General features: G+C 40.1%; 1 protein-coding gene across 1 annotated transcript in view; it reads left to right on the top strand.

The window, feature by feature from the left end:
• SLC2A12 (solute carrier family 2 member 12) overlaps positions 1 to 25,609 on the top strand; it is a gene marked incomplete at both ends in the record, with an annotated part of 62,039 nt that overhangs the window by 33,901 nt on the left and 2,529 nt on the right. The window contains 2 exons of the mRNA XM_080700127.1: positions 9,435 to 9,557; positions 14,776 to 14,908. Of these exons, the coding sequence (XP_080556253.1) occupies positions 9,435 to 9,557; positions 14,776 to 14,908 (256 nt within the window). The remainder of the gene's footprint in view (positions 1 to 9,434; positions 9,558 to 14,775; positions 14,909 to 25,609) is intronic.

Below are 25,609 nucleotides of genomic sequence, written 5' to 3'. Positions count from 1 at the left end.
TTTGATGAAAGGAAAAAGTCATAATTTCAAATGAGAAATACCCAAATGATTACCCTTCTAAGTTGCTACAACAAACTGAGACTGTCCCGTGCTCATATGAACCCTGTCCTGTTCACTGTGGCTTCTCCAAGCCTAACGTAGAACCTGTCCTGTGATAAGTTAGGGTTTTTTTTTTTCATTTTTTAAGAACTTTCTCAGCTTCTGTGACCAAAGGGAAGCTCTCTAGTCTGGGATTAAAATAATCCAAATCTCCTTTGGTATGAATCAGACCCAGTATCAAACAAATAAGTAATAAATGTGGTTTGTTTGAAACCTCATGCACATTTAGCCAAACACTACACTTCAATAAACCTACTTCATTGAGGATACAGGGCCATCACTAATATTTGATGACTAAAGAAGATCCATGTTTTAAATTTACTAAAATATTTGCTGTTTAAAAATTTAATGGAAAATTGCTGGGCGTGGTGGTACACGTTTGTAATCCCAGCATTTGCGAGGCTGAGACAGGAGGATCATGCTTCACAGACAGCTTCAGCTACTTGTGCCCTTTGCAACTTAGTGAGACCCTGTTTCAAAACAAAATATAAAAAAATCAGGCTGAGGGTGTGGCTTGGAGGTAGAATGTCCCTGGGTTCCATCCCCAGTAACTAACACACACACACACACACACACACACACACACACACACACACACATAAATAAAACATAATGGAGTTAATCAAAATGTTCATTTTTTAGTTTTTCCACTTAATTTCCCAAGTATGAAACCCAGTCTTCCCTGAAAAAGATTGAATTTAGCTATAGCATAAGTATTTCTACCTTGATTTGATAACTGAATGTATTTAAGCCTGACTCTTTACCAAAAACTGTTTAAGCAACATCTTCATTTTTAAAAGAGAAATATGTTAAAGTCTAAACCTGGGACTTGTAAGGGAGATGTTTTTGTCTACCTAAATTAGCAGTAGATCTTATATAAATATTTCATTAGATTAACTTTCGTTTAAAATTAAGATTAAATCCCTCAAATGTGACTGAGTGATCCAAAATTAATAATAGCAATAAGAGGTCTTTGTAAGAAAAATCATACAATAGCCACAAGTAATCAAACTGTCAATCGCTGTTAGGAGACTGAGATTTTGCCAACTTGCAAGCTAACAAGTTAGTCTGTTGCAGTTTCATAGATGATAAAAGACACAAAACACCTTGGTCAGAGACAAAGGGCAATTTATTTTTCACAGCCATGAAATTAGCAGGAATATTGGCATCTATGCTAGACCGTGAAGCCCTAACACCCACAGGTCAACATGAAGAGGGCTGGGTGACATCACATATACAATAGGTTGAATAAGAAAGGAACCTCAGGCTTAAAGAACCGAAACCTTTTATAAGAGACAGTCAGCCAGTCTGGTTTATTCCTTGGATGCAGAAATTACATTCACTTTCCTGGACAGAAACAAAGCTATCATTTTCTCCGGAAAGAGACACTATCTCTATTTTGTATAACAAAGAGAGTCTATGCAGAAATGCCAGAAGCCCATGGAGAGTTGTCTCTCAACCCAAATATCTGAAATATCTGAAAACTCAGATGTCCTCTTTTCTGTCCTAAATAAGAGATTAAATAAGGATGGCTTTTTGTTTTGTTTCATATTTTCATATGGAGTTGAAGCAGCCTTTTAGAAGATGGGTATCCGTAGGAAGCAGAAGTCATCTGCCATAGCATTTAAATTTCGATTTCATATCCAAGTAACTGTGGCTCATCAAAAAACATGGTTCATGTGATGCTTGCACAGCTACGAATTATGACAATTCCAGGAGGAGGAACATCAGGTTCTAATTTAGAAGTTTGCTTAGCTGCTTCACTCCAAGACATTCCGAGGTTATGTATGAATACAAACAGGCTTACATCCCAGAGGCAGGTCAGTGTTTCAAAAGAGATTCTGACATTCTCCACATTTCCTCCTAGGCTCTAGGAGGAGTTCCCTAACATTCAGAACTACCACAGTCAAAGACTTTTCAAATGCTCATCTTCCTTTTCCACTGTTTTTTATGGGATAATTATTTACTTTTGGAGATTAAAAAAAAAACATATTGTATGAATTTGTGCTCTTTAACAGGAGAATTTTATTATCAAATGTAGCTAGCCATTATACAATAATTTTCACATAATGAGTTTGTGTTAAATGTCCCTGTTTTTTTTTTGTTTTGTTTTGGTTTTTTTTTTTTTTTTTTTTTTGGTGGTACTGGGGTTCCTGGAAGCCCTTCTATCTCCGGGCTATATTCCCAGACCTACTTTTTATATTTTTATTTGGAAACAGGGTCTCTTAAGCCACCGCTGCTGGCTTTGAACCTGTGCGATCCTCCTGTCTTCACCTCCCAAGCGTAGGGATTACAAGCGTGTGCCACCATGCCCGGCTAAATGTCCCTATTTTTAAGATCTTTAAAATAGGTTTTAGTTATCACCAACATTTGTGCAATCGCTATTTCTTTCCCCTGTTAACTAGGCAAAAGGTCACGTTGATTGATAGAAGTGGAAAATTGTTTGGTCCTCTGGTGTTAGTCATTTAAAAAAAAAACACAACTCAATAAAAAGGAGCATCTGCATACCTCTATACTAACTTTGCATCCAAACAACAAAGAAAAAATACAATTTAGCTAATGAAATCTTCTTTCCTGTTGGAAGTTAAAGAATGCAGTAATGGCATCTAACAGAACCAGAGATTTTAACACAGCATTTTTCTACCATGAACAGAGCTAAACACTTAGAGAAATGGCACCATCAATTCTGTCACCAACAGCAACTGCTCACATAAGACATCGGTGTTTAAAACTTTCCTCTCTGTCTCGTCCTCCCATTATAGTCTTCTGCCCTTGAAAATTATACATATTGGACAGCACAGACACTGAAGAAACAGATTAAAGTTTTAACACTATCTTAATAAGCACACGCATTCATTTGTTACCTATTTAATTTTTTTCCTTTAAGGAAATCACTTTTAGAGTTTCAAACTCAAAGAAATATGTTTTTAAATATTTTTCCCTACCCAGTTTAACAATCATTCCACTTAAAGCTCATTTATTAGCCATCAAAATCTTATTATGATACATATCACAAATTACAAATACTTAAGAACACTAAGCAAAGCAACACTTGGAAATATTGGTGTGGGTGTTGAGAAGTGCCTCAAGTGACTAGATAATAGTCCTTTTATAAGCCAAGGTATTTCCAATGATTTGCTTTCAACTAAAAATAAAAGATGACATAATCAAGTTATCAGCTGATACATCATCACAAGTAATTTTTTGTTGTTATTTCAAAGAACTGAGTGGCATTGTTATTGCAGAATCCCATCAATTTCTCATCTATTTTATTCTTGAGAACAATCATTTTTGCCTATTTGAAAGTATAAATATGTCATGTTAATCTAGAAATAAATGACATTTGCTCACAGATACATAATTTAAAAAACCTCTTAACCCATCTCACTAAGAGAAGTGTTTGCAAAAATTTTTCCTTTTTATATTTGCTAAGTATTTCTTTCTTTTTTTTTTTTTTTGGTGGTACTAGAGGTAAAATCCAGGGGCTTTTCTACCTCCAGACTATTCCTCCCAGACCTGTTCTATATTTTATATAGCTCAGTATTATGTTGTGTAGCATATGAGAGGCCCTGCATTTGATTCCCAGTAAAGTAAAAATAATAAATAAGATATTTTCATGATTTAGGTTCATTTTGTATTAACTGTTATTGTATAGCTTAAATTAGAAAAATACTTAGGCACTCTTAGAGTAAATAAACCTAACCTAAAATTTCAATTTAAGGTCATTTTTTTTTACTGAGAAGTATGATAGAGTGATCAATGAAAGACTTTCAGGTTTAAAATAAGTTATAGTAGGATAGAGTATTAAGTTCAAGTGAAAAAGAAGTAATATAAAATTTATGTTAAGTACTTTCTTTTTGTATTTTTAATGATGATGAAGAACATCAAGTAGGCATCGTACTTAAATTTTATAGGAAACATTTAAAATACTGATATAACTATTTTGCTTTAAATGTTAGAGTTTAAATATAATAGAAATTGCATCCTTTGCTATTATTTAAATTTATGAAGAAAAATATTAGATGTTGGTTTATAAGTGAAAATATACTTGGTGATTTTTCAAATTACTTTAATGGCTGCACAGGAAAGAAAATTGGATGGTCAGTAACATAGTTCTTTTTTATATCTACTTGGTACCTGATCACAAAAGGGTTCCATTTTTAACTCTAGCATTTAGTTGTTATTGTTGTTGTTGAACATTATTCCACTTCATCCAATTTCCCTTTATACACTTTTTTGAAAAATTATTTTAGTAATTTTGATTAGAAATTATTAGGACAAAAAGATTGGGGGAACACTGGTGCTTTATTTCTTTTTTGGAGCATACTGGGGTTTGAACCCAGGGGCATTCTACCTCTAAGCTACACTCCCAGCCTTATTTTTATTTTCATTTTGGAACAAAGTCTTGTGAGATTGACGAGAGTCTTACTACTTGCTGAGACTGTCCTCGAATCTGCAATCCTCCTGTCTCAGCTTCCTAAATACTGGGATTACAGGTGTGCACCACCATGCCCAGGTTATTTTATCACTTTTCTTAGCTTGTAACTTAAGTAGTCCAAGATAATGTTTTTTGTTGTTGTTGTTGTTGTTGTTGTTGGTTTTTTTGGTGATACTGGGGTTCCTGGGAGCCCTTCTACCTCTGGGCTACACTCCTAGACCTATTTTATTTTTTTTTTAATTGGAAACAGAGTCTCTTAAGCCAGCAAGGCTGGCTTCGAACCTGTGCAATCCTCTTGTCTCTGCCTTTCTACTGCCAGGATTACAAGCGTGAGCCACCATGCCTGGCGTTAATGTTCTTGAATAAGATATTTCTTTTACAAAAGACCATGATGGAAGAGATCCCTGAGATTACCAAAGAGAGAGAGAGAGAGAGAGAGAGAGAGAGAGAGAGAGAGAGAGAGAGAAGAAGAAGAAGAAGAAGAAGAAGAAGAAGAAGAAGGAGAAGAAGAAGAAGAAGAAGAAGAAGAAGAAGAAGAAGAAGAAGAAGAAGAAGAAGAAGAAGAAGAAGAAGGAGAGGAGAGGAGAGGAGAGGAGAGGAGAGGAGAGGAGAGGAGAAGTGAAATGGAAGGGTTGGAGTTGGTGGCCTATGGTGGAGTCTATTTTTAAAGAACATAATTTTTCTACTTAGGGAACTTATGAGGCCAGAATTAAAACATCTGTGGAAAGCAAAGGCATATTCTTGCTGAAATTCACATTGTAGGTACCGCTTTGCTGAAGGAGAGCTGGGTCTCTGGCACACTACTCACGAAGGCAGTAAAAACCATAGAATTTGGCTGGACTCCTATGAAGCATAGAACTAGGCTCTCCTGGCAAATCAAACTATTGAAAACTGCAGGCTGAGTGCAGAACATCCTCCAAAGTTGGTAGGAGTTCTCTGGCAAGAATTTCAAGACCTCACTGAGTCTTTGAAATTCTGGGCTAGCCTGCCAGGTGGTTCAGGAAGAACCCAAGTCCAATGGCAACTGTGCCCCCCTGAGCTATGGGACTGAAATCTGAGAGTTTACGTTAAAGGATGGTTTCTCTAGGACAAACTGGGGCAGTGGCCAGCAATAAGTAGGAGAGAGGAAATGTGTGGGGTAACTCACGTGTAGTGGGGCTGTTATTTCTATTGTGCACCTCTATTAATCCAGTCCATGTCCCCAGCCAAACATAAGGCAACTCCTTCAGTCTTTTGATGACACTTTGTATGCCCATAACAGATTGCATCTAGGTCAGGCAGATTCTGATGGGCAGCCCTGAAAACTTAATATCCAGTGAAATATGAGTTTCATATCTGGTAATAATTGCCATCCACTCTGTCATCTCTGAGTCCAAAATTTTCTGTCACTGCAACACAGAGAAGACCTTAAGGACTTACAGGATCTGACATTTATGGGGGGTACAACTTGCTGAAGTGGCCTTGGAGGATGAGACTGAAGGTAAGATAACAGGAGTCAAAGGAGAATCGGTTCAGGCTCTGCTTAACTGCTCACCAGGCTCGCTATGTAGGAGTTCACTCTATCTCTGTTGTGAACGCCCTGGAGGTCCCCCATAGGCAAATTAGACAATGCATCATCTGTTGGCCTGAGAGGATGCTCAAGAGAGAACTCTTACCTCTTCTTTGTAGCAGTGAGAGGCAGCCCTCTTCTGTAGCAAAAGCTTGATTTATTTCCCCTTGAGAAGAAATGGGGCCATCTCGTTGGAAAAATATCATTGATATTTTTGTGTGTGGTACTGGGGGGGTGGAACCTAGGAGCTTTCTACTTCTGGGCTACACACTCCAGCCCTATTTTATCATTTATTTGGAAACAGGGTCTCACTAAGTTGCTGAGAGCCTCACTAAGTAGCTGAGGCTGGCTTTGAACCTGTGCGATCCTCCTGTCTCAGCCTCCTAAGCGCAGGGATTACAAGCATGCGCCACCATGCCCAACATTGATTTTAAGAAAAGTTCCACCTGTTATTATAAACACTGCCACATTGAATCCACATGTGGTGGTTTGTACCTCTGTGCCTCCCAAGTACTGGGATTACAATCGTGCACCAGCACACCTGGCTCTTGCCTAAAGTTTGCCAGGTTCTACATTTGGTGACTGAAGCATCCACTTGCCAATTGCTTCAGCATCCAGTCTGTTAATATTATACCAACAAAGGCATCCATCTTTGAAAAATTCTTCCCATTATATAAAAAAGTAGATGCTTTCAGGACCATTACATTTATTTTTGGAAATGTCAAGTGCAGGGCTTGCTTGACAAGTTCTCATTAGAACACAGATTGAAAGAAGTCTATTTTTCAACCTTCAGCTCATTACACAGACTGGTTAAATTTGCCCAAGGACTTGGCTCAGCCACTGCATTGAGAGTCTACCTAGGATACACTTCCAGTGTGAGTCTTTCTAGGCAAGACCCTGGCAGTTCAGACAGAGCACTTACAACCTGTGCTTTATACAACTGCTTTGTCTTCTTGTTGGTGAGATCCATCACTTTCTGTAACAGCGGGATCTGTTCATTCTCATTAGAGTCTAACATGGTTCTCATGAGCCCAACAGTGATTCTCCCAAATGTCACCAAATGATTCCAAGGGGCCATCATGATGGAGTTGGGAAGGAGAGGATTGGAAAGGCATTAAGGTAGAGCTAGAGGTGAGATCATGAGCAGATGAGTTGGCAAACATCTCCACTATAAAAAAGTAAAAGGGCGCCCCTCCCTCACCCTTGGCTGCTATAGCACAGGGCCTTAAGAGACCCTCAGCTCCACCTGATCCACATCAAATACCCATGACGGAAATGGACATGTGGGGTTCTCTCTGTGGCGTAGATTATTTGTTTTAACAAGTTGGATTTATATGGTTTTAGCTTGTATTTGGTCAAGAACAACAAGTCTTTATTGAACAGGCTTCCTTTGAATTGTGCCCCTGTTCTACTCAGCTGGATCCTTGATGTTACTAAGCTCGGGACAGACTTACCCATGTGCCAAACTCATTGAGATAATAGAGACTCCACTAAAGACATAATCTGTAAGAACCAATGGCCATCTTTAGGGTGGAGAGGGGCAAGGGAACACAGGTGAGGTGGGAGCATGAGAGATAAGGGATTTAAAAATCCCCATAGATTTCATTACAATTATCTTCCATATATTGAAGGTAACTGTATATAGATTCACTTGGAGAAGATAATAAAAATATTCCTCCAATTCCATTAAATTTTTCTTCCTTTGAAATAGCACATCTACTATAGTAGCAGATGTTTTCTGTAGAAAGTGATCTCGATGTGAGATGTGAATTGTTCCATTGGAAGCACAGCTGGCTGCTCGTTTCTGGCACGAGCAGCGCAAGAAGCTGCTGGCCTGCGGGGCCCTCCCTGGCTTCCCACTTCTCTTTCCAGCTGGGATTATGTAGTTGGTCACTGTACAAGGACTGGCTTTTCAACACCTGGCGCATTAGCCAGCAGGAGCCAGGGTTGGGCAGCTCTGAAGTCCTTTCCACAAAATCAAATGTGCTTGCGTTCACATTTACTTATTAATTGGCAAATATTTATTGAGCCACTACCAAAAGAACAGTGATTAAAAAGAATGAGTTACACAGACTGATTACCAAGGTTCAATGGCACCTTTGTCTCTTAGGAGCTCTGTGACTTTGGCAAGCTATTAACTCTTCAAAGCCTTAGGGTGTTTGTTTGTTTGTAATCATACATCTTAATGGGGTACAAGATGGTAGAGGCATACGTGCACACATCACTCATTTAGCCCTTCCCCGATTCCCACCCCACTCCCTGCCCCCTCCCTCCTTCTCATGTTTGGTTTAGTGATTGATATGTTTGTGAATGTGCATCATGTACATAAGGAAAATTCCCTCTCGCCCCTTCCATCACCCTTAGTTAGGTCACCTTCTTTGTTTATTTATGGTTTCTCCTTCATCTAGAATTCCTCCTATGACCCTTTTTCTCCCTAGCTTCCTCATATTAGAAAGAATATTTGATTTTTTTTTTAGTGTTTAGTTTCTTTTTTCTTTAAAAAAAAAGGAATAGTAATAACTCCTACTTATGGGGGGTTGGTGAGGATCAAATTAGATAATGCTGCAGAAATGTTTGTCAAGTCAGCTTCCAGTAAGAACTTGTGGATATTTTATTAGGCAAACCGTGTCTGCTAGGTCATGAGCAGAAGACAAGTTCATTTGTTCTCTTCTGCCCTTTCTAATCCCATTAAGTAAACCACAAAGGGTCCCTTGTCTCTCTCAAATAATAAAAAGTACTCCACTCCATTTGGGTCCCAAGAAGAACCTTCCAGAAACTCAAGTGTCTACTCTGGCCTTAATGAACAAATCTGGAGTCTCTATTTAGTTTAGAACTTTTCTTCACCCAGGCCAGGAAGCCCGAGTGGGAGACAGGAAAGCAGCAGGTGTCTCTTACCTTCTAACTTAATATCCTGACCACATTTAAGCTATAGTGTCGGACTTCTCCAAGGTCAAGGGGAAAGGAAAACATAGGAAAGGTCACTGTCCTGTGGCAGGCACAGCTGGTCTCCTGTGAGGAGAGAGGCTCCTGTGCTGGGCAGATGTCCAAAGGGGGCCCTTGATTGCCCCAAGCACTGCCCCACCCCTGCGTTTTATGGACCTCTGTCAGACACCAGCACTTCACGTCCCCCTCTTCTGTCTGTGGGGCCATTGTCAAGCTCTCTTAGTGTTCTCTTGGTGCCCTTTTCCTTTGGCTGGAGTTGAAGAGAAGGCATGCCCCTTTTCTGGGCTGTCCTTTTGAGGTAGAAAATGGCCCTGGTCTTCAATCATAAACCCAAGCAGGACGAGGGCAGAAAGAGGCCATTTCATTGGTTTTGTGGTCCCCTGTCATTCTTCCCCTTTCTTCTAGTGTCCTGGCTGTTGCTCAGTGAGATCTTCCCTGGTGGCATTAGAGGACGAGCCATGGCTCTGACTTCTACCATGAACTGGGGCATCAATCTCCTCATCTCTCTGACGTTTTTGACTGTAACCGGTAAGAACTTTGTTTCCCTCTAATTTTTTTTTTCCTGTTAGGACAAATGTTAAGGAACCACATTATCCTTGTATAAAAACTTTTATTGAGGAAATTTTCAAACATACTCAGAAGTAGAGCAAAGGGCAATGACCCTGATGCCACACCATCTAGCCTAATCAGTTCTCAGTCTTTATTCATTTATAGACCTATCTTCTCTTCCTCCTATCAAATTATTTTAAGTCATCTCACACATAATGTCATTTTTTGTGTATAAAATTTCAGCATGGATCATTAAAAGACAAGGCATTTAGAAAACAAACCCCATTATAATTACCACACCTAAAAATATTAATCCCTAAGTATCAAATATCCAATTTGTGTTCACATTCCCACCAATTGTCTTGTGATTATTTTTATACTTTGGTTGAACCATCATACAAATACATAATTTAAAATATGTATGTAGAGCCGGGTGTGGTGGTGTACGCTTGTAATCCCAGAGCTTGGGAGGCTGAGACAGGAGGATCACACAGGTTCAAAGACAGCATCGGCTACTTAGTGAGGCTCTAGGCAACTTAGTGAGACCCTGTTTCCAAATAAAATATAAAATAGGTCTGGGAGTATAGCCCGGAGGTAAAAGAGCCTCTGGATTCCACCTCCAGTATCACAAAATAAAATAAAATAATATATCTATATGTATCATAATATGTAGGTTCCATTTCCATTCTCCCCACCCCTCACCCACCTTATAGTTTAATGAAGAAACTGGTTTATTTCTTTCATAAAATTTTGCAGAGTGTGGAATTTGTTGATTATACTCATGTTACATGTCCCCCTGTCCTCTGTGTTTCATATAAGTTTCTATTTAGATATAGATAAAGGATTGAGGAGGTTCATATTTTTCTGGTTTGTTTACAAACTCCTTGGTAGGTGACAGGTGTATCCTGCCATTAGAAAGTACATCGGGTCTAGCTGTCTCCTACTTTGCCATGTTGGACTCCTTTGGTGATCATCACCCAGACCCACTATTCTCAACCTACCATTTTTTTTTATAAACTTTTATCTGGAGTACTTTTCCAAAGGGAAATTTCTTTTCATTAGTGATTTGGTTACCCTGAAGTATAGACCATGTAAAAGAAGCAATATAAATGCTTGAAACATTCTCTTCATTTCTTAATATAGTGAGGTTGTTTCTTGGCATTCTGAAAATTTGACCAATGATTTGGGTTTTCTTTATTTCATATATATTTAGGGGTTATGAAATATGACTACCAAAAAAAGAAAAACAGACTATGGCAAACTCCACAAGACAAATGACCTAGTTTCTTAATTTTATGTATACATTTTTCATTTATGTGTGTGTAATTAATTTTCAAAAGTAGATGTTTACTCAAAAAATGCATGCACATATTCATACTTATATATATACATATGTATGCATACATAAATAAACATACACACATATGTATATATTTAGCACATCACTCTTGGAACTAATTTTTAGAGGAGTTGCTAATTAGAATGGTTTTGATTTTTATATAAAAATTTCAAATGCTTATGGCCTTTTTTTTTAAATAGCCCAACATTGAAGGGAATGATGATACTTTTTATTATCATTGGCTAGACCTCTCCTACTCAGACCACAAACCACTTTCTGTCATTTTTTTTTAACACACTTCATCTTCTGTTTTGTGTGGAGAAAGAAAGATTTTTTTTTTTTTGGTGGTACTGGGATTCCTGGAAACCCTTCTATCTCCAGGCTACACTCCCAGCCCTATTTTTTATATTTTTTTAAATTTGGAAACAGGGTATCTTAAGCCAGCAAGGATGGCTTCGAACCAGGGTGATCCTCCTGTCTCCGCCTCCCAAGAGCGGGGATTACAAGCATGTGGCACCACGCCTGGCATGAGAAAGAAAGATTTAAAAAGAAAGAATGGGGATGATGAATGAAAAAAATGACACAAATCTTTAGAAAGAAGAACTAATATATTAGATGAGCTGATGAAGATTTGGAAGTTCTCCTGCATGTTTTTAGAACAAATGTTAGGAAAATAGATCATATTTTAAAAATCCTAAAATTATCTAAAACCTTTAGATGACATTTAATTGGGATAACTGAAGATCTTTACTTATTTTCAAATATCATTTTTCCAAGAATAGATTATAGAGACCTAAAATATATGAGGTTCTAACCTATACACTGTTGGTAAAATTGTAAATTAGAAAAACCACACACACAAAAAGAAAAGCCACTATGGACTATGGAAATTCCTCAAAAAACAAGAATGGAACCACCACATGACCCAACTATTACCACTTCTCTGTATTTATCCAAAAGAATTCAAATTAGCACACTTAGTGACACACGCATGCTCATGTTTATATCAACACAATTCACAATAGCCAAATATGGAATTATCCTAGGTATATGTCAACAGATGAATGGGTAAATAAAATATGGTGTAAATATACACAATGAAGTTTTATTTAGTTACAGAAAAGAACAAAATTTATACCATTCCCAGGAGAATTGATAGCACTGAAGAATAGCATGCTAAGTGAGATAAGCCAGACTCAGAAAATAAAGGGCTGCATATAGAGAGAAAAAAAGAAAGAAATGGGATCTCATGAAAATTAGAAGACAGACCAGTGGAGTAGTGAAAGGAGACTGTAGGGAAAGGTAAGGTATAATAAAGGAAGCATATCAAATAATGTCAGGTGCATGAATGAACGTATCACTATGAATCTCAATATCATGTACAATTACAATGTACCAATGAGGAAAAAAGAGGAGAGCAAGAGCGAGAGACCAAAGAGAATGTAAGGTTCTATTGGCAACAAGTCCTTGAATACCAACATTTTCATCTGAAACAATATAAGCAGACTATTCCAGATGGACAAACATACTACACAGTGGACATGACACAGTTGCAGTAATGTGTTCAGTGCTGAGTAAAATTTTCTGAGAAGACTATTTAAATTGCGATGTGTTCTCCGAGGTGAACACCAGGGCATGCTCTGCAAAGAGTAGTTGGGCAAGATCAGGATATTTGACTTGAACAAGAGGGTTCTCAGAGAAAGGATGAAGATGTGTTCATTTGTCTAGATAGATATCATAACGAGCAAAAGCCGACTCAATGTATGTTGGCAGAGGACAAAGCAGAATGACTGAAAAGTAGATTTGGAATCTAAGTAAGGAAGAACTTTTGAACAGAGTGAGCTATCTCACTTGACAGGGAGGAGCTTTGGGAAGTGGTGAGCTTCTGTTACTAAATGTGCCTAGACAGAACTGGAGACAAGTTTGATTACACAACCTTTGGGGTTTTTCTCAACCCCATATTCAAGTTTTATGTATCAGAGAGAAAGGACCAATTCTATAAGCACTTTATTTGGCAGTCAACAAAACCCTGTACCAGCAGCAAGATAAGCACAGAGAAATTGGAGTTTAATTAAAACTGCCAGAAGGAACTGTATTGCTCTTTGGGCTCCTTCCCACTTCAGCACAACTCCCTGACGAGCGGTTACTATGCTTAGATTCTTCCACACTGCAGTTACAAAAATGGCTGCAATATATAACCACTTAGTTTTCCTGCCTGACCAACTGTGATTAGTGGCTGCAGCTGTTAAGGGCTACTTGCAGATTTTGTCTACAGTTGGTCTGAACTTATGTGCAGAAAGCTACTTTCTCACTACTCCCTGTCACACTGAACTTTCTGCTACTGAGCCAAGGACCAGCACGATGCAAATAGAAGACTTACGCATAGGGATGGGGGTGGCTATATCTAATGAGTTAATGTTCCTTGAACTTGACCAGTGACTACAAATGGACTGTACCTTTGGCTAGATAGGGTCAAACTAAAAACTAGGGTGGCAAGTGAAACCCTTCAAAAGCTTGAGGATCTTAGCAAGTTGATGTCTTTCATTGGACCCAATACATTTTCCCCCCTCTGGACCCAGAAAAAAGAATTGCAAATATACTACTACTGACTATTAAAAATAATGCAATATTGCCAACATGAAGTAATTTATTCAGATCAGAGAAAAGAAGGGTGAGCTCATTCATAGAAAAGTCCATCTGTACAAGTATGTCATTTGAAAAGCCCACCCAAGCCAAGCGTGGTGATGCACGTTTGTAATCCCAGTACTTAAGAGGCTGAGACAGGAGGATCTGGGTTTGTGGCCAGCATCAGCTATTTAGTGAGGCCCTCCACAACTCAGTGAGACCCTGTTTCAAAATAAAGAATAAAAAATCAGGCAGGGGGTGTGGCTTGGAGGTAGAATGCCCCTGGTTCAATCCCCAGGACCAAAAATAAAAATAAATAAATAAATAATAAGCTAATTAATTAAAAATGTCCACCCAATAGAAACCAAACTGCTACAGAGCAATTTCCCAGGGAAATTGTGGGGAGTGAAAAGAGAAAATTTATCTTCTGCATTTTATGTTTTTGTGTCCTTTGAGGCTCTGTTTTTTCAAGGAACTTGTGCTTTTTTATATTAATAAAGATACAGTAGCATTTTAAAAAGGAAAGACATGCCCAGCAAGAAGATGAAGTTAGGGCTAAATCATGATAGTCATGAGACAGCTAAAAGCTGGGGCAGTTTGTAAAAACAAAACTTCCAGAGTTGACTACATTTTTAATTTGAGAATCATATTTCCCTGGCATGTGTGAAAATACATATGGCTTTATATACACTCTTTTTTTTTTTTTTTTCAGTACTGGGGATGGAACCCAGGGGCATTCTATTGCCAAGTAATACCCCCAGCCCTATTTTTTAATCTTTTTATTTTGTTTTTGGTTTTTTGGGTTTTTTTTTTTTTGTGTGTGTGTGTGTGTGTGTGTGGTACTGGGGTTCCTGGAAGCCCTCTACTTCTGGGCTACACTCCCAGATCGATTTTATATTTTTATTTGGAAACAGGGTCTCTTAAGCCAGCGCGGCTGGCTTCGAACCTGCGCGATCCTCCTGTCTCCGCCTCCCAAGTGCGGGGATTACAAGCGTGAGCCACCATGCCCGGCAATCTTTTTAATTTGAAATAGGTTCTCACTGAGTTGCAAAGGGTTTCACTGAGTAGCCGAGGCTGTCATCGAACTGTGATTCTCCTGTCTCAGCCTCCCAAGTACTGAGATTATAAGTGTGTGCCACCATACCCAGCCTATATACACTCTTAAAAGCATACATAACAAGGGATTGAGGCAACGCAAACACATTTCTAATCAATTTCTTTTGTTTCTTATAGATCTTATTGGCCTGCCATCAGTGTGCTTTATATATGCAATCATGAGTCTAGCAAGCCTGGTTTTTGTTCTTGTGCTTATTCCTGAAACAAAGGGATTCTCTTTGGAACAAATTTCAATGGAGCTGGCAAAAGCGTAAGTATGCATTAGTCTGCAGGATAATCTTTAGTTAAAAGTGCAGCGTGTATGTACAACTAAGTTATAATATCAGAAATTATTTTCAGATATTCCCCTTGGTTTATGACTGTCTTCATGCATATTTCTGCTTTCCCTGCCTTGCAGGTGATTCAGCTAAAGAAATTGAAGAACCATTGCTTTCCAACAAGTGAAACTTTTATACCTCTATTCAGTGATGATCATAAAACCTCACCCATCTCTCTAGCTCCCCACACAGAAGAGTTTCTTTCTTTGGGCTTTGGGATAGGTGTAGGATGCCATACTTGTCCTGAGCTAAGATCATGGCATCATCCCTTCATCTTTATCAGACTTACGGGCAGTAGAGCCCTAAATACTTGCTAAAGTTATGATTAGTAGCCAGGCATGGTGGTACACACTTGTAATTCCAGCATTTGGGGGCTGAGATGGGAGGACTGTGGTTCAAGGCCAGCCTCAGTTACTACTTATTGAGGCTCTTTGCAACTTGGAGAGACCCTGTTTTACAATAGAAAATAAAAAGTAAAAAAATAGGGCTGGAGGTGTACCTCAGAGGTAGAATGCCCTGGGTTCCATTCCCAGTACTGCAAAAAAAAAAAAAAAACAACAAACAAACAAACAAAAAAAACCCATTATGTTTAGTAGAAAAACTCTTGGATCTAAACATCTTTAATAGCTCTAAATATGGTGCATTCAAGATATATATATATATATATATATATATATATATATATGCATTTTTTTTGCGGGTCTGGGGATAGAACCTAGGGGCATTCAACCTCAGAGCTACACCCCCCCTTGCCCTATTTTTTTGTTTGTTTGTTGTTTTTTTTTTTGCGGGTCTGGGGATGGAACCCAGGGGCATTAGACCTCCGAGCTACACCCCCTGCCCTATTTTTTGTTCTTTATTTTGAAACCAGGTCTCACTGAGTTGCAGATGGCTTCACTAAGTAGCTGAGGCTGTCCACGAACCGCGATCCTCAGGTCTCAGCCTCCCGAATGCTGGGATTACAGCGTGCGCCACTACGCCCGGCTCCCCTGCCCTATTTTTTATTCTTTATTTTGAAATGAGGTCTCACTAAGTTGCAGAGGGCCTCACTAAGTAGCTGAGGCTGTCCGCGAACCTCAATCCTCTGGTCTCAGCCTCCTGAATGCTGGGATTACAAGCATGCGCCACCACGTCAGACTCAAGATAATTTTAAGAAAAATATTTTCTTAGATGAATAGGCATTTAGAAAATTGGTTCAATAATTTTCACATGGATAAATTGTTTAAATGATTTAATTTAGAAATGAGAGGTGAGCCATAGCAAACTTTCTTGTAGTAGCAGAACTCACTACTGTAACTGCCAAAATTGGTGGCCTGGAGAAAGAGGTGATGCATAGGGGCTAGGAATGAAGGGACACTTGTTTTTCCTCTTAGGATTAAATTTTATACTTGGAAATATATGTATTCTTTTTTTTTTTTTTGTGGTACTGGGGGGATGGAACCCTTCTAACTCCGGGCTACACTCCCAGACCTATTTTATATTTTTATTTGGAAACAGGCTCTCTTACGCCAGTGAGGCTGGCTTCAAACCTGCATGATTCTCCTGTCTCCGCCTCCCAAGTAGGGGGATTACAAGCATGCGCCACCACACCCGGCTTGGTTTTTAATACAACAGGAGGAAACTACTTTTTTCACTAATAGCTTGTGATTTTCTTTTTAAAATACTTTGAAAACACTATAGAGAAATATATGATTACAGAAATTGTGGGCATAGGGATTCTTTAGTTTTTATCGAAGGAAGAGTGAACATTATAGGTGAATTGAAGGTAGGCATATGTATATGTATGTATTTATATGAATCAGACTTTTAATCCTAGGTTAGTAGGGGTTGTAGTAAGTAGAATTGTGGAAATTTTTTAAAAATGTCTTACTTTTCTTTTTCTTCTTCTTCTTCTTCTTCTTCTTCTTTTTTTTTTTTTTTTTGGTGGTACTGGGGTTCCTGGAAGCACTTCTACCTCCGGGCTACACTCCCAGACCTATTTCATATTTTTATTTGGAAACAGAGTCTCCTAAACCAGTGCGCGCGGCTGGCTTCGAACCTATGTGATCCTCCTGTCTCTGCCTCCCAAGCGTGGGGATTACAAGCGTGTGCCACCACACCCAGCTAAAATGTCTTACTTTTCTAAGCAGAAAAACCTTTCTCAATCCAAACTATAAGTTAAATACCAAATTGTAGGGCTAAATTTTGATACGGATCATGCCATTTTTAAAACATAAAATGAAAATAAGTCGTTTATAATGAGAAACACAACTGCCAGGAAGGCAAGATACGTCTTCAGCCTGAACGCACACTGCCTGCTGTTATGAAAGTTGAAGCCAAGTGATTGGATCTCTTGGTAGGCACAGAATGACATTATTAATCACAAACACATGAGTCAAGTTGTTGACAACCTTCCCTGATAACTCAATGCATCCACCTAAAATTTGGACACACTACAGATGGATTGAGGCCTTTTCCACTACTGGTGTGCCTGAGTACCAAAGATTTCCAAACCCATGGTCTTCCTTCTCTCCTCATGCCGATTTCACACCAGTTACCTACGTTGTGGAACAAACCTGTAATGTAGTAGCGAAAACTTCAAGAGTTCACTGCTTCCCAGGACTCTGTCTTGGCTTGGTGGTGCTCTGCTTGTTTTATTTAGACTCACTCATGAGCATCATGGGCAGGATGGCCAGTTGGACTGGGAGGCCCATGATCAGGTTGGGCTTGATTGTGTAGGTGATGGTAGGTGCTTGTCTGTGGGAGCCTTTGTGCTCCCCCACAGGCTTCTTACCCTTTCTTAACAGAAGACTAGTATGACTTCTCCATATGTCACATTCCAAGGCAGTGAAGGTTGAAGTTTCAGGGTCCATTTATATTATGGAATTCATGTCACTTCCCCTTCCTACAGAAATTCCACAGCCAGCTCAGATTCCTGGGAAAGGGATTAAAAATAGACCTCATCTCCTCAGCCTGCCATGGAAAGTCTTTTGCCGCTGAACCACATTCACAGCCCTAGACTTCACTTCTTGAAGGGATGAAGGGCAAAGAATTGTTGCTGCAGGTCTTTCCATCTTCTTACAAATGGCGATTTTGTTCTTTGTTGCTCTGTAGAATCCTATTGTGTATTTTCCATAATTTTGTAATCCATTCATCTGTTGATCTAATCTACCGCATCTACTTTTACTTGAAAATTTCATGGAAAAACTTTTCCTGGATCTCCTTTAACCTCTCTCTTATGTCTTTATTTCTCTCTCTGTTCCCAGATTAAGGCTATCTTTGATGACTTAGCTCTACATCCTTGAGAATCAACTTAAATCCTTAGCCTTGACACTAAGTAATGTCAGACCTGCAAAGTGTCCCTTTCTCCCAGATTTGCAGTTATTTTTTAGTTTTGTTTCCTCCTATACTGCCTTAGCTAGCACTCTGATGGTTAAACCTCCTTAGGTGATAAAGATTTGATTTCTAGGAGTGCTCTTTTCTCATTATCTTTTTTAGGTAATCACTATAGCATCTAGCTTTATATTGATCCCTAGCAGACAACTAAGAAGTTTCTGCTGTTTGATTTGATAACTTGCAGACAAAGTCAATGCTGATTTCATTGTGTGTGGATACTAGCTATGAGTATGCGATCCCCATGTCCCACATGATGGATGACAGTATACACCAAACAAGTTTTGATCTATGCTTTATGGGATGTGATTTAACCTGGGTCTAACACTGTCTATACAACAGGAGAGGAAGAGGTATGAGTTAAGATTAAGTGAGGCATACCGCTATACCAGGGCACTCTGTTTTGCTTTGTTGATAGTCTATATTGTGGGCCAAATATTGGACTAAGAAAGAACGGAGAGTATGAGGGACAAAGAATCCATAGCTTCTGTGCTTTAGAAGGCAGCCATGGAATAAGATCACTGCAATATACTGAATGAGTTAATACAAAGATAAGTCACTTTTTTTAAAAAAGGATTTCATTCTATAAAAGCTTCCTGAAAGAGATAGTCCCAGAGCTGAATCTTGAAGACGTTACCTGGGTAAAAGAAGGGATGTGTGGAAAGTCAACAGAAAGAGGATCACACAAGGAGGCCAGTCCATTCAGTGGGATGTATGAAGAGAGACATGTTTTTAGATGAGAGCTAAGAGATGAGCTCAGAGCAAAGGGCAGTCAGGAAGGGTCCTGTCCATCTCAATAAATAATTTGAATGTTATTTTTATGTATATTTGTTTGAAGGGCTATGTTTAAAGTAGAGTGGAGTAATAAAGTGACCAGGATTTAGAAGAAATGCTCTGGCAAAATACAGAGAACAGGAAAGGGAGACACTGACTACAGGAGAGCTATGAGGAAGCTGCTGGTAGAAGTAGACGGGAACTCAGAAGCTGGACTTGGTGCAGCATTAGAATCTATAAAACTGTGGCTAGCCTGGAAAGATAGTTGAGGGAAAAGAAGGAATCAGCGTATCTCTCAAGCTTCAAGAACTAAGCTAGAATACAACAGTGCCATTCCATGAAGTAAGACACAAAGGAGAAAGGAAGCCAGGCTTGGGAGTGGAAGTTGACTGGGGGGTCGGGCTAATGCGGAGTTTGTTTGTGCTAGTAGTGTTTGAGGTGACTGGGGGACATGCAGATGGAAGGGAGGGAATGTAAGCATACAGCAGGACCTGCAGTTAGGAGGAATGCCCATGCAGGAGATAGGGATTTGGTGTTCAACACAGGTACACAGCTACTAGGGAGGTAGGCAAGGGCAGGGGAGGGTACATTTTGTGATGCCAAAGCTTTTGAAGGCCCTGTTTAAGAAAAATAACACAAATCGGGAATGAAAAAAATTGGGCGTGGCTATGTGAGTCTTAGAAGAGGCTGGGTATGTGAGGAGCCCTGAGGTTCAAGTTTCATTGGCTTCATGGAAAATCAATTTCGTGTATATATACTTTGGGAATACCCATGTACGAACACAGGGAATGAAATTCCGTTTAAAACAAAGGTTTGTTAAAATTCTGTGGAAATCGCTAACTAAAAAAATGAGGCAGTTAGAGAGCAGTAACGAATTGCTACTTCACTGAATTACTATTTTTTTTTTTTTTTTTTTTTTTTTTTGTCTGTGTGGTACTGGGGGTGGAACCCAGGGCCTTTTCTACCTTCGGGCTATATTCCCAGACCTATTTTATACTTTATTTGTAAACAGGGTCTCACTAAATTGCTGAGAGCCTCACTAAGTATCTGGGGCTGGCTTAAAGCCGGTGTGATCCTCCTGTCTCAGCCTCCCAGGCGCTGAGATTACAAGCGTGTGCCGCCAGGCCTGGCTGAATTACTACTTTTATTGGATGACTTCAGTGAGACTAAGGGCCTAGTACTACTACTCACTATTGTGCACTTTAAAATTCCTCACATGAAATCAGAACGCTGCGCAGGACTTAAGATGAGGACATTTGGATCAGTTTTAATACAGGGTTGTCAAATGTCCCATATTGCAAACCAAATGAAAATTTGAAGACAGAACTTCAGAAAATCTAATCTTCCTATCAGGTGGGCTTCCACAAGAGGTTTTCTGAGAACACATGACTTGATTTTCTAAAACTCAACACTGTTTATTAGTTCAGAACTTGGGGTGGGGAAAGAACCTGTCTAAGTGAGCACATTTCTCACTTATGAAATATTCTGGAAAGTATCACATTCCTGTTACTTTTGAGTCATGCAGTTCCTCAAACTGAAATCTAGGGCTCTCTCCAAGAAAGTTCAAATCTGTCAATTAGGAGCATACCAAAGGTATTGTCTGTCAATCACTAAGCAGTACTTTGAGGTTTGGGTTGAAGAACAAAAGTAGATAAAAGACACTGGTACAGAGAAATATGAAAGACAAAACATAAGAATTCTGCATCTTTTTATGGTGCTGAGGATTAAACTTATGGACATTCTACCTTTGAGCTATACCCACCTTCTTTATTTTTTATTTTGAAACAGTCTCGCTAAATTGCCAGGAGACTTGCTAGGTTGCTGAGGTTGGCCTTGAACCTACAATACTCCTGTCCCAGTTTTCCAAGTACAGGGATTATAGGCATGCACCACCACACCCAGTTCAGTTCTGCATCTTAAGCTCACTTCTTGTAACAGCTGGATCTACTAGGCATACAGCTGTACCTACATGTTGTACTGAAGGCAGAAATGAAAAGGATTGGCTTTTAAGAAATCTTGGTTAACCTTCATTTATGCAAAACTAGAGAGCTCAGGGCTTTGCTTTGCTTGATGCAGTAGGCTAGCAAAACATTGTAAAATAAAACACGAGCAGACCGAAATATATAAACCAACCAAAGTATGTATGAAGTATATGTTAAACAACCTTCCCTGGAGAGAAATGTCAGAGCCAAGAAAACCCAAAATCAATAATAACCCCCCCCCACCAAAGTGGTATTAATACGTTATCAAAGGAGCTAAGGAAATGCAGGGTGGTGGAAAGTCCACAGAACTTGCTAGTCCCCGGGAGCTGAAGTGTACTTGAAGCTTGACGAAGGACACCGCTGAGCTAAGGGAGTCTTTAGGAATTTAGAAGTTAATAAAACAATGAATCAACGTTTGTCACCAGGGAAACCAGACCTGACGTACAACTCCCTGGTGAGTTTTTCTAAGGAGTAAGAAAGGAAACTATTTATAACATTAAATTAACTTCAAATTTCTCCGCTTAATATTTTCCCCTCTCATATTTGGAGTCGGGTTCTTTCACCCTTTCTTCAAAGCTGAGAAAACAAATATTCTTCCAAGGATGTTAGGTTTCTTGTAAAATAAACAGTGACTCAGCTGAGAGGGGTCGGGAAAGATTTCTGCAATCGTGTAATTTGAAAGGATTTTTGTTTTGAATATCTGCTTCGCCAGCTCCAAATGCAGAATGGGGTGTTGGCCGCACTTGCTTTTTCAACTGTCATTTTATTTACTTTTTCCCCCAATTTAAGGGGAGACACATAAAAAAGCCAATGTTTTATAAATATTTAGTTCTGAGGCTTATATTATTTTTCACTTTTAGCAACTGATGTGATGCAGCCACTCCTTGGTCCACTCACGCAAATGTATTTATTCTAAGTATTTATTGAGCATGTCTTATATGCCAGGCTCTGCTTCAAGTGGTATGACCACACTGTCAGCTGGAAAACCTGCCATGAGAATTAAAGTGTGCTGGATAGGTACCAAGCGACAGGGGAGCTATTTTTGATTGGGTAGTCCGAGGTCATTCTGGGAGGTAACTGTGTGTGTGTGTGTGTGTGTGTGTGTGTGTGTGTGTGTATGTGTGTGTTGCTGGGGATGAAATTCAGGGGCCTTCTACCTCTAGGCTATACTCCCAGACCTATTTTATATTTTATTTGGAAACAGGGTCTCAGTAAGTAGCTGAGGCTGGCTTTGAACTGGCGGGATCCTCCTGTCTCAGCCTCCCAAGTGCTGGGATTACAAGCGTGCGCCACCACTACCAGCTTTGGGGGATAACTTTTAAGATATAATCTATGTGATAACAAAGAGCCAACCAAGAAAGATGGGGTGGGGCAGGGAGAATTCAGGCAGAGGAGAACAAGTGTAATGGCAAATTTAGAAACATACTGGGCCATTTCCAGAATCAGAGAGAAATCCAGGAAGCTGCTGTGGTTTAGATTAAGTTAGAAAGTGGGTAGACACTGCTGTGTAGGGACTTGCTGGCTGTGGGAGGAGTCTGAATTTCATTCTAAAGACATGGGAAACTATTAAAGGATTTTAAGTAGAATGGTGACATCATGTGAGATCACACACACACGCGTGCGCACACATACACGTATGATTTGTGTATTTTTTAATGGTGGTCCTAGAGATTGAACCCAGTGGCATACTACCTCTGACCTATACCCCCCAATCCCTTTTTATGTTTTATATTGAAATAGTTTCATTAAGTTATGGCGAGTTTCCCAAAGTTGCTGAGGCTGGCCTTGAAACAGTAGTCGTCCTGTCTTAGCCTCCCAAGTCTTGGGAGATGGGCTTTACATTTTAAGGTGAACCCAAGTGAGCAGCTGCAGCCACCACCTGAATGAGGTCAGAGAAGCATGGCAGCACGGTGCTGCGTGTTGTTTTCCATCATAACCACTGACCCCAAGTGGCCTTCAGTGCTGCCTGGCCATCGTGTGTCCCTAGACAGTAAATCTGCCTCTGCTGGGGACAACTGATCTCCAGAAACCTCTGGCTTCCTCAGTCCCCACTCATGGCATTGCTTCTGAGCACACTGAGATAGTGGGCATGATCAGGAAGGACTCCGCGTCAGTTCACGCATCGGTGTTTTACCCGTTGCTTGCAGGGTTCTATGCGTCCACTCTTGTCATTTCTATGAGCAGCTGGCACCTTCCTGCCCTCTCCTGCTCCCTCCTGCGATTCTCCCTCCCACCCTGAGACCCTTACCTTCCTGCTTACCTTCCTGCTTACCCTTACCTTCCTGCTTCTCATCACATAAACACCTGCTTCTCATCACATAAACACCTGCTGGGTTTTGTTCCCCATCATCTTTTTTTTGTTTGTTTTTTTTTTTTTTGTGGTACTGGGGTTTGTGGAAACCCTTCTTCCTCCGGGCTACACTCCCAGACCCATTTTATATTTTTTATTTGGAAACAGGGTCTCTTAAGCCAGCAAGGCTGGCTTCGAACAAGCGCGATCCTCCTGTCTCTGCCTCCCAAGCGCAGGGATTACAAGCGTGTGCCACCACACCTGGCTTCCCATCATCTTAAAAATAGATATTTGGATGCCGGACGTGGTAGTGCACGCTTGTAATCCCCGCGCTTGGGAGGCCGAGACAGGAGGATAGCGCAGGTTTGAAGCCAGCCACGATGGCTTAAGAGACCGTTTCCAAGTAGAAAATTATATATATATATATATAGTAGGTCTGGGGGTGTAGCCCAGAAGTAGAAGGGTTCCATCCCCAGTACCATAAAAAAAATAGATCTTTTAGTACCATTTTTTCATCTCCAGCCTTTGCTGTTTCTCTATTTATAGCAAAGTTCTTCTAAAGAGCTGTCCATATTCCATCATCAGTTCTGCTCCTCCCATTCTCTTGTGGACGTACTCCCATGCGACCTTCATGACTACCATTTCCCTGAAATGCCTTTTTAACAAGCAGCCCAGTGTCCCCAATTCTTACTCATCTATGACCATCTTTGTGACCATCCCAGAATTGGACTGAAGTGAGCCTGCTCTCCTTCCCCAAATACCTGTTTCTTGCCTTTGGGGATGCCCCTCCAGGTATGTCCTCCCCCTCAGCTTGCTAGTTCCATGTCATTTCCCTTAGAGTTGGCGAGCCCTGGGAATTAGTCCTGCGGCTACTTTTGCCACACTGGCTTGTTGACTTCAGTGTCATGGCTGCCATACTCTGTAGGCCAGTGACTCTGAATTCTTTTAATATGCTTTTAATGGTGCATTATGGCCTCACGTCATAATGTAAATCATTTTGATAGTGACATACCAATGTCAATCTCAGTACCCTGTATGGGGGAGGGAGGAATGGGGAGGGAGCTGGGGGAAAGCCCAAGTGCTGTGTGCATGTATGTGACTCTGAAATTCACTTCTCCAGCTTAGATCCCTCTCACGAATTGGAGGCTTGACTATATTCATCTCTGGCTTACATTTCTTTTGACATGTCTAACAAGTAACAAAGGCTTAGCACTTTCTAAGTGGAATCCCGGGACGTCTCCAAACCTATTCAGTTGACATCAGTGTTTTCCGTCCACTTGCTCTAGCCACAAACCTGGGCATCTTCTGTGAGCCTCTTTATCTCTCTCACACACTCTGTTCAATCTGTGAGGTAGTTGTTGGCTCTTAAGACTCTCCAGCCGGGCATGGTGGGACATGCCAGTAAGACTAGTACTTGGGAGGCTGAGACAGAAGGATGGCGTGTTTGAGACTGGCCTCAGCAACTTAGTGAAACTCAGCAACCTACCTAGTGAGACCATTTCAAAATTAAAAGGGTTGGGGGTATAGCTCAGAAGTAGAACACCCCTGGATTCAAAAGTCACTTCTACAAAAGTCATATTCACTTCTACTACCCTGATCTGAGTCACCATGAACTTCACTCTGTATTACTACAATCACTACCTATTTGTTCCCTCTCTTACCCCCTTTCTATCTATTCTCTACAGAGCAGCCAAAAAAAGGCAATCAAGCCATCCTTGGTTCAAATGCTACAGGGACTTCACATCTAGCATAAAAGGATTAGGACAGCCCCAAACCCTGCACTGCTTCCTACCCACCCCTCCGAAGTCTCATAGCCACAGTGGACTTTGCCACATCCCAAGCTCACCTAGGATGCTTAAGACAAGGTCTTTGCACCTGTTTTCCCTGCCTGGTTTCCTTCTTCTCCTAGATTATTCATGTCTCACTGTCCCACCTCCTACTTTTCCTGTGACCCCATTTAAAATCACTATCATGTCCCCAACTCTGCATCTATTTTCCTACTTCAGTTTTAACCAAAGCCAAAAAACAGTCTTTAACTTGGCTTATTTTCTATGTCTTTTCACTTAAATTTAAATCCACGGAGGTCGGGGGATTTTATCTATTTTTTTCATTGTTGCTTCCCAGCACCTGGAATACTTTGGGAACATAAATGAAGCTCATTTGAATGAGTGACTGAACTGGATTCAAGAGTAGTCAAGATTTCTCAAGTTTTAGCA

The sequence above is a fragment of the Muscardinus avellanarius genome (assembly GCF_963383645.1).
Source record: "Muscardinus avellanarius genome assembly, chromosome: 8".
Taxonomy (NCBI): domain Eukaryota; kingdom Metazoa; phylum Chordata; class Mammalia; order Rodentia; family Gliridae; genus Muscardinus; species Muscardinus avellanarius.
Note: the sequence above shows the minus strand (reverse complement) of the source record. Positions and strands in the feature narration are given on the sequence as shown.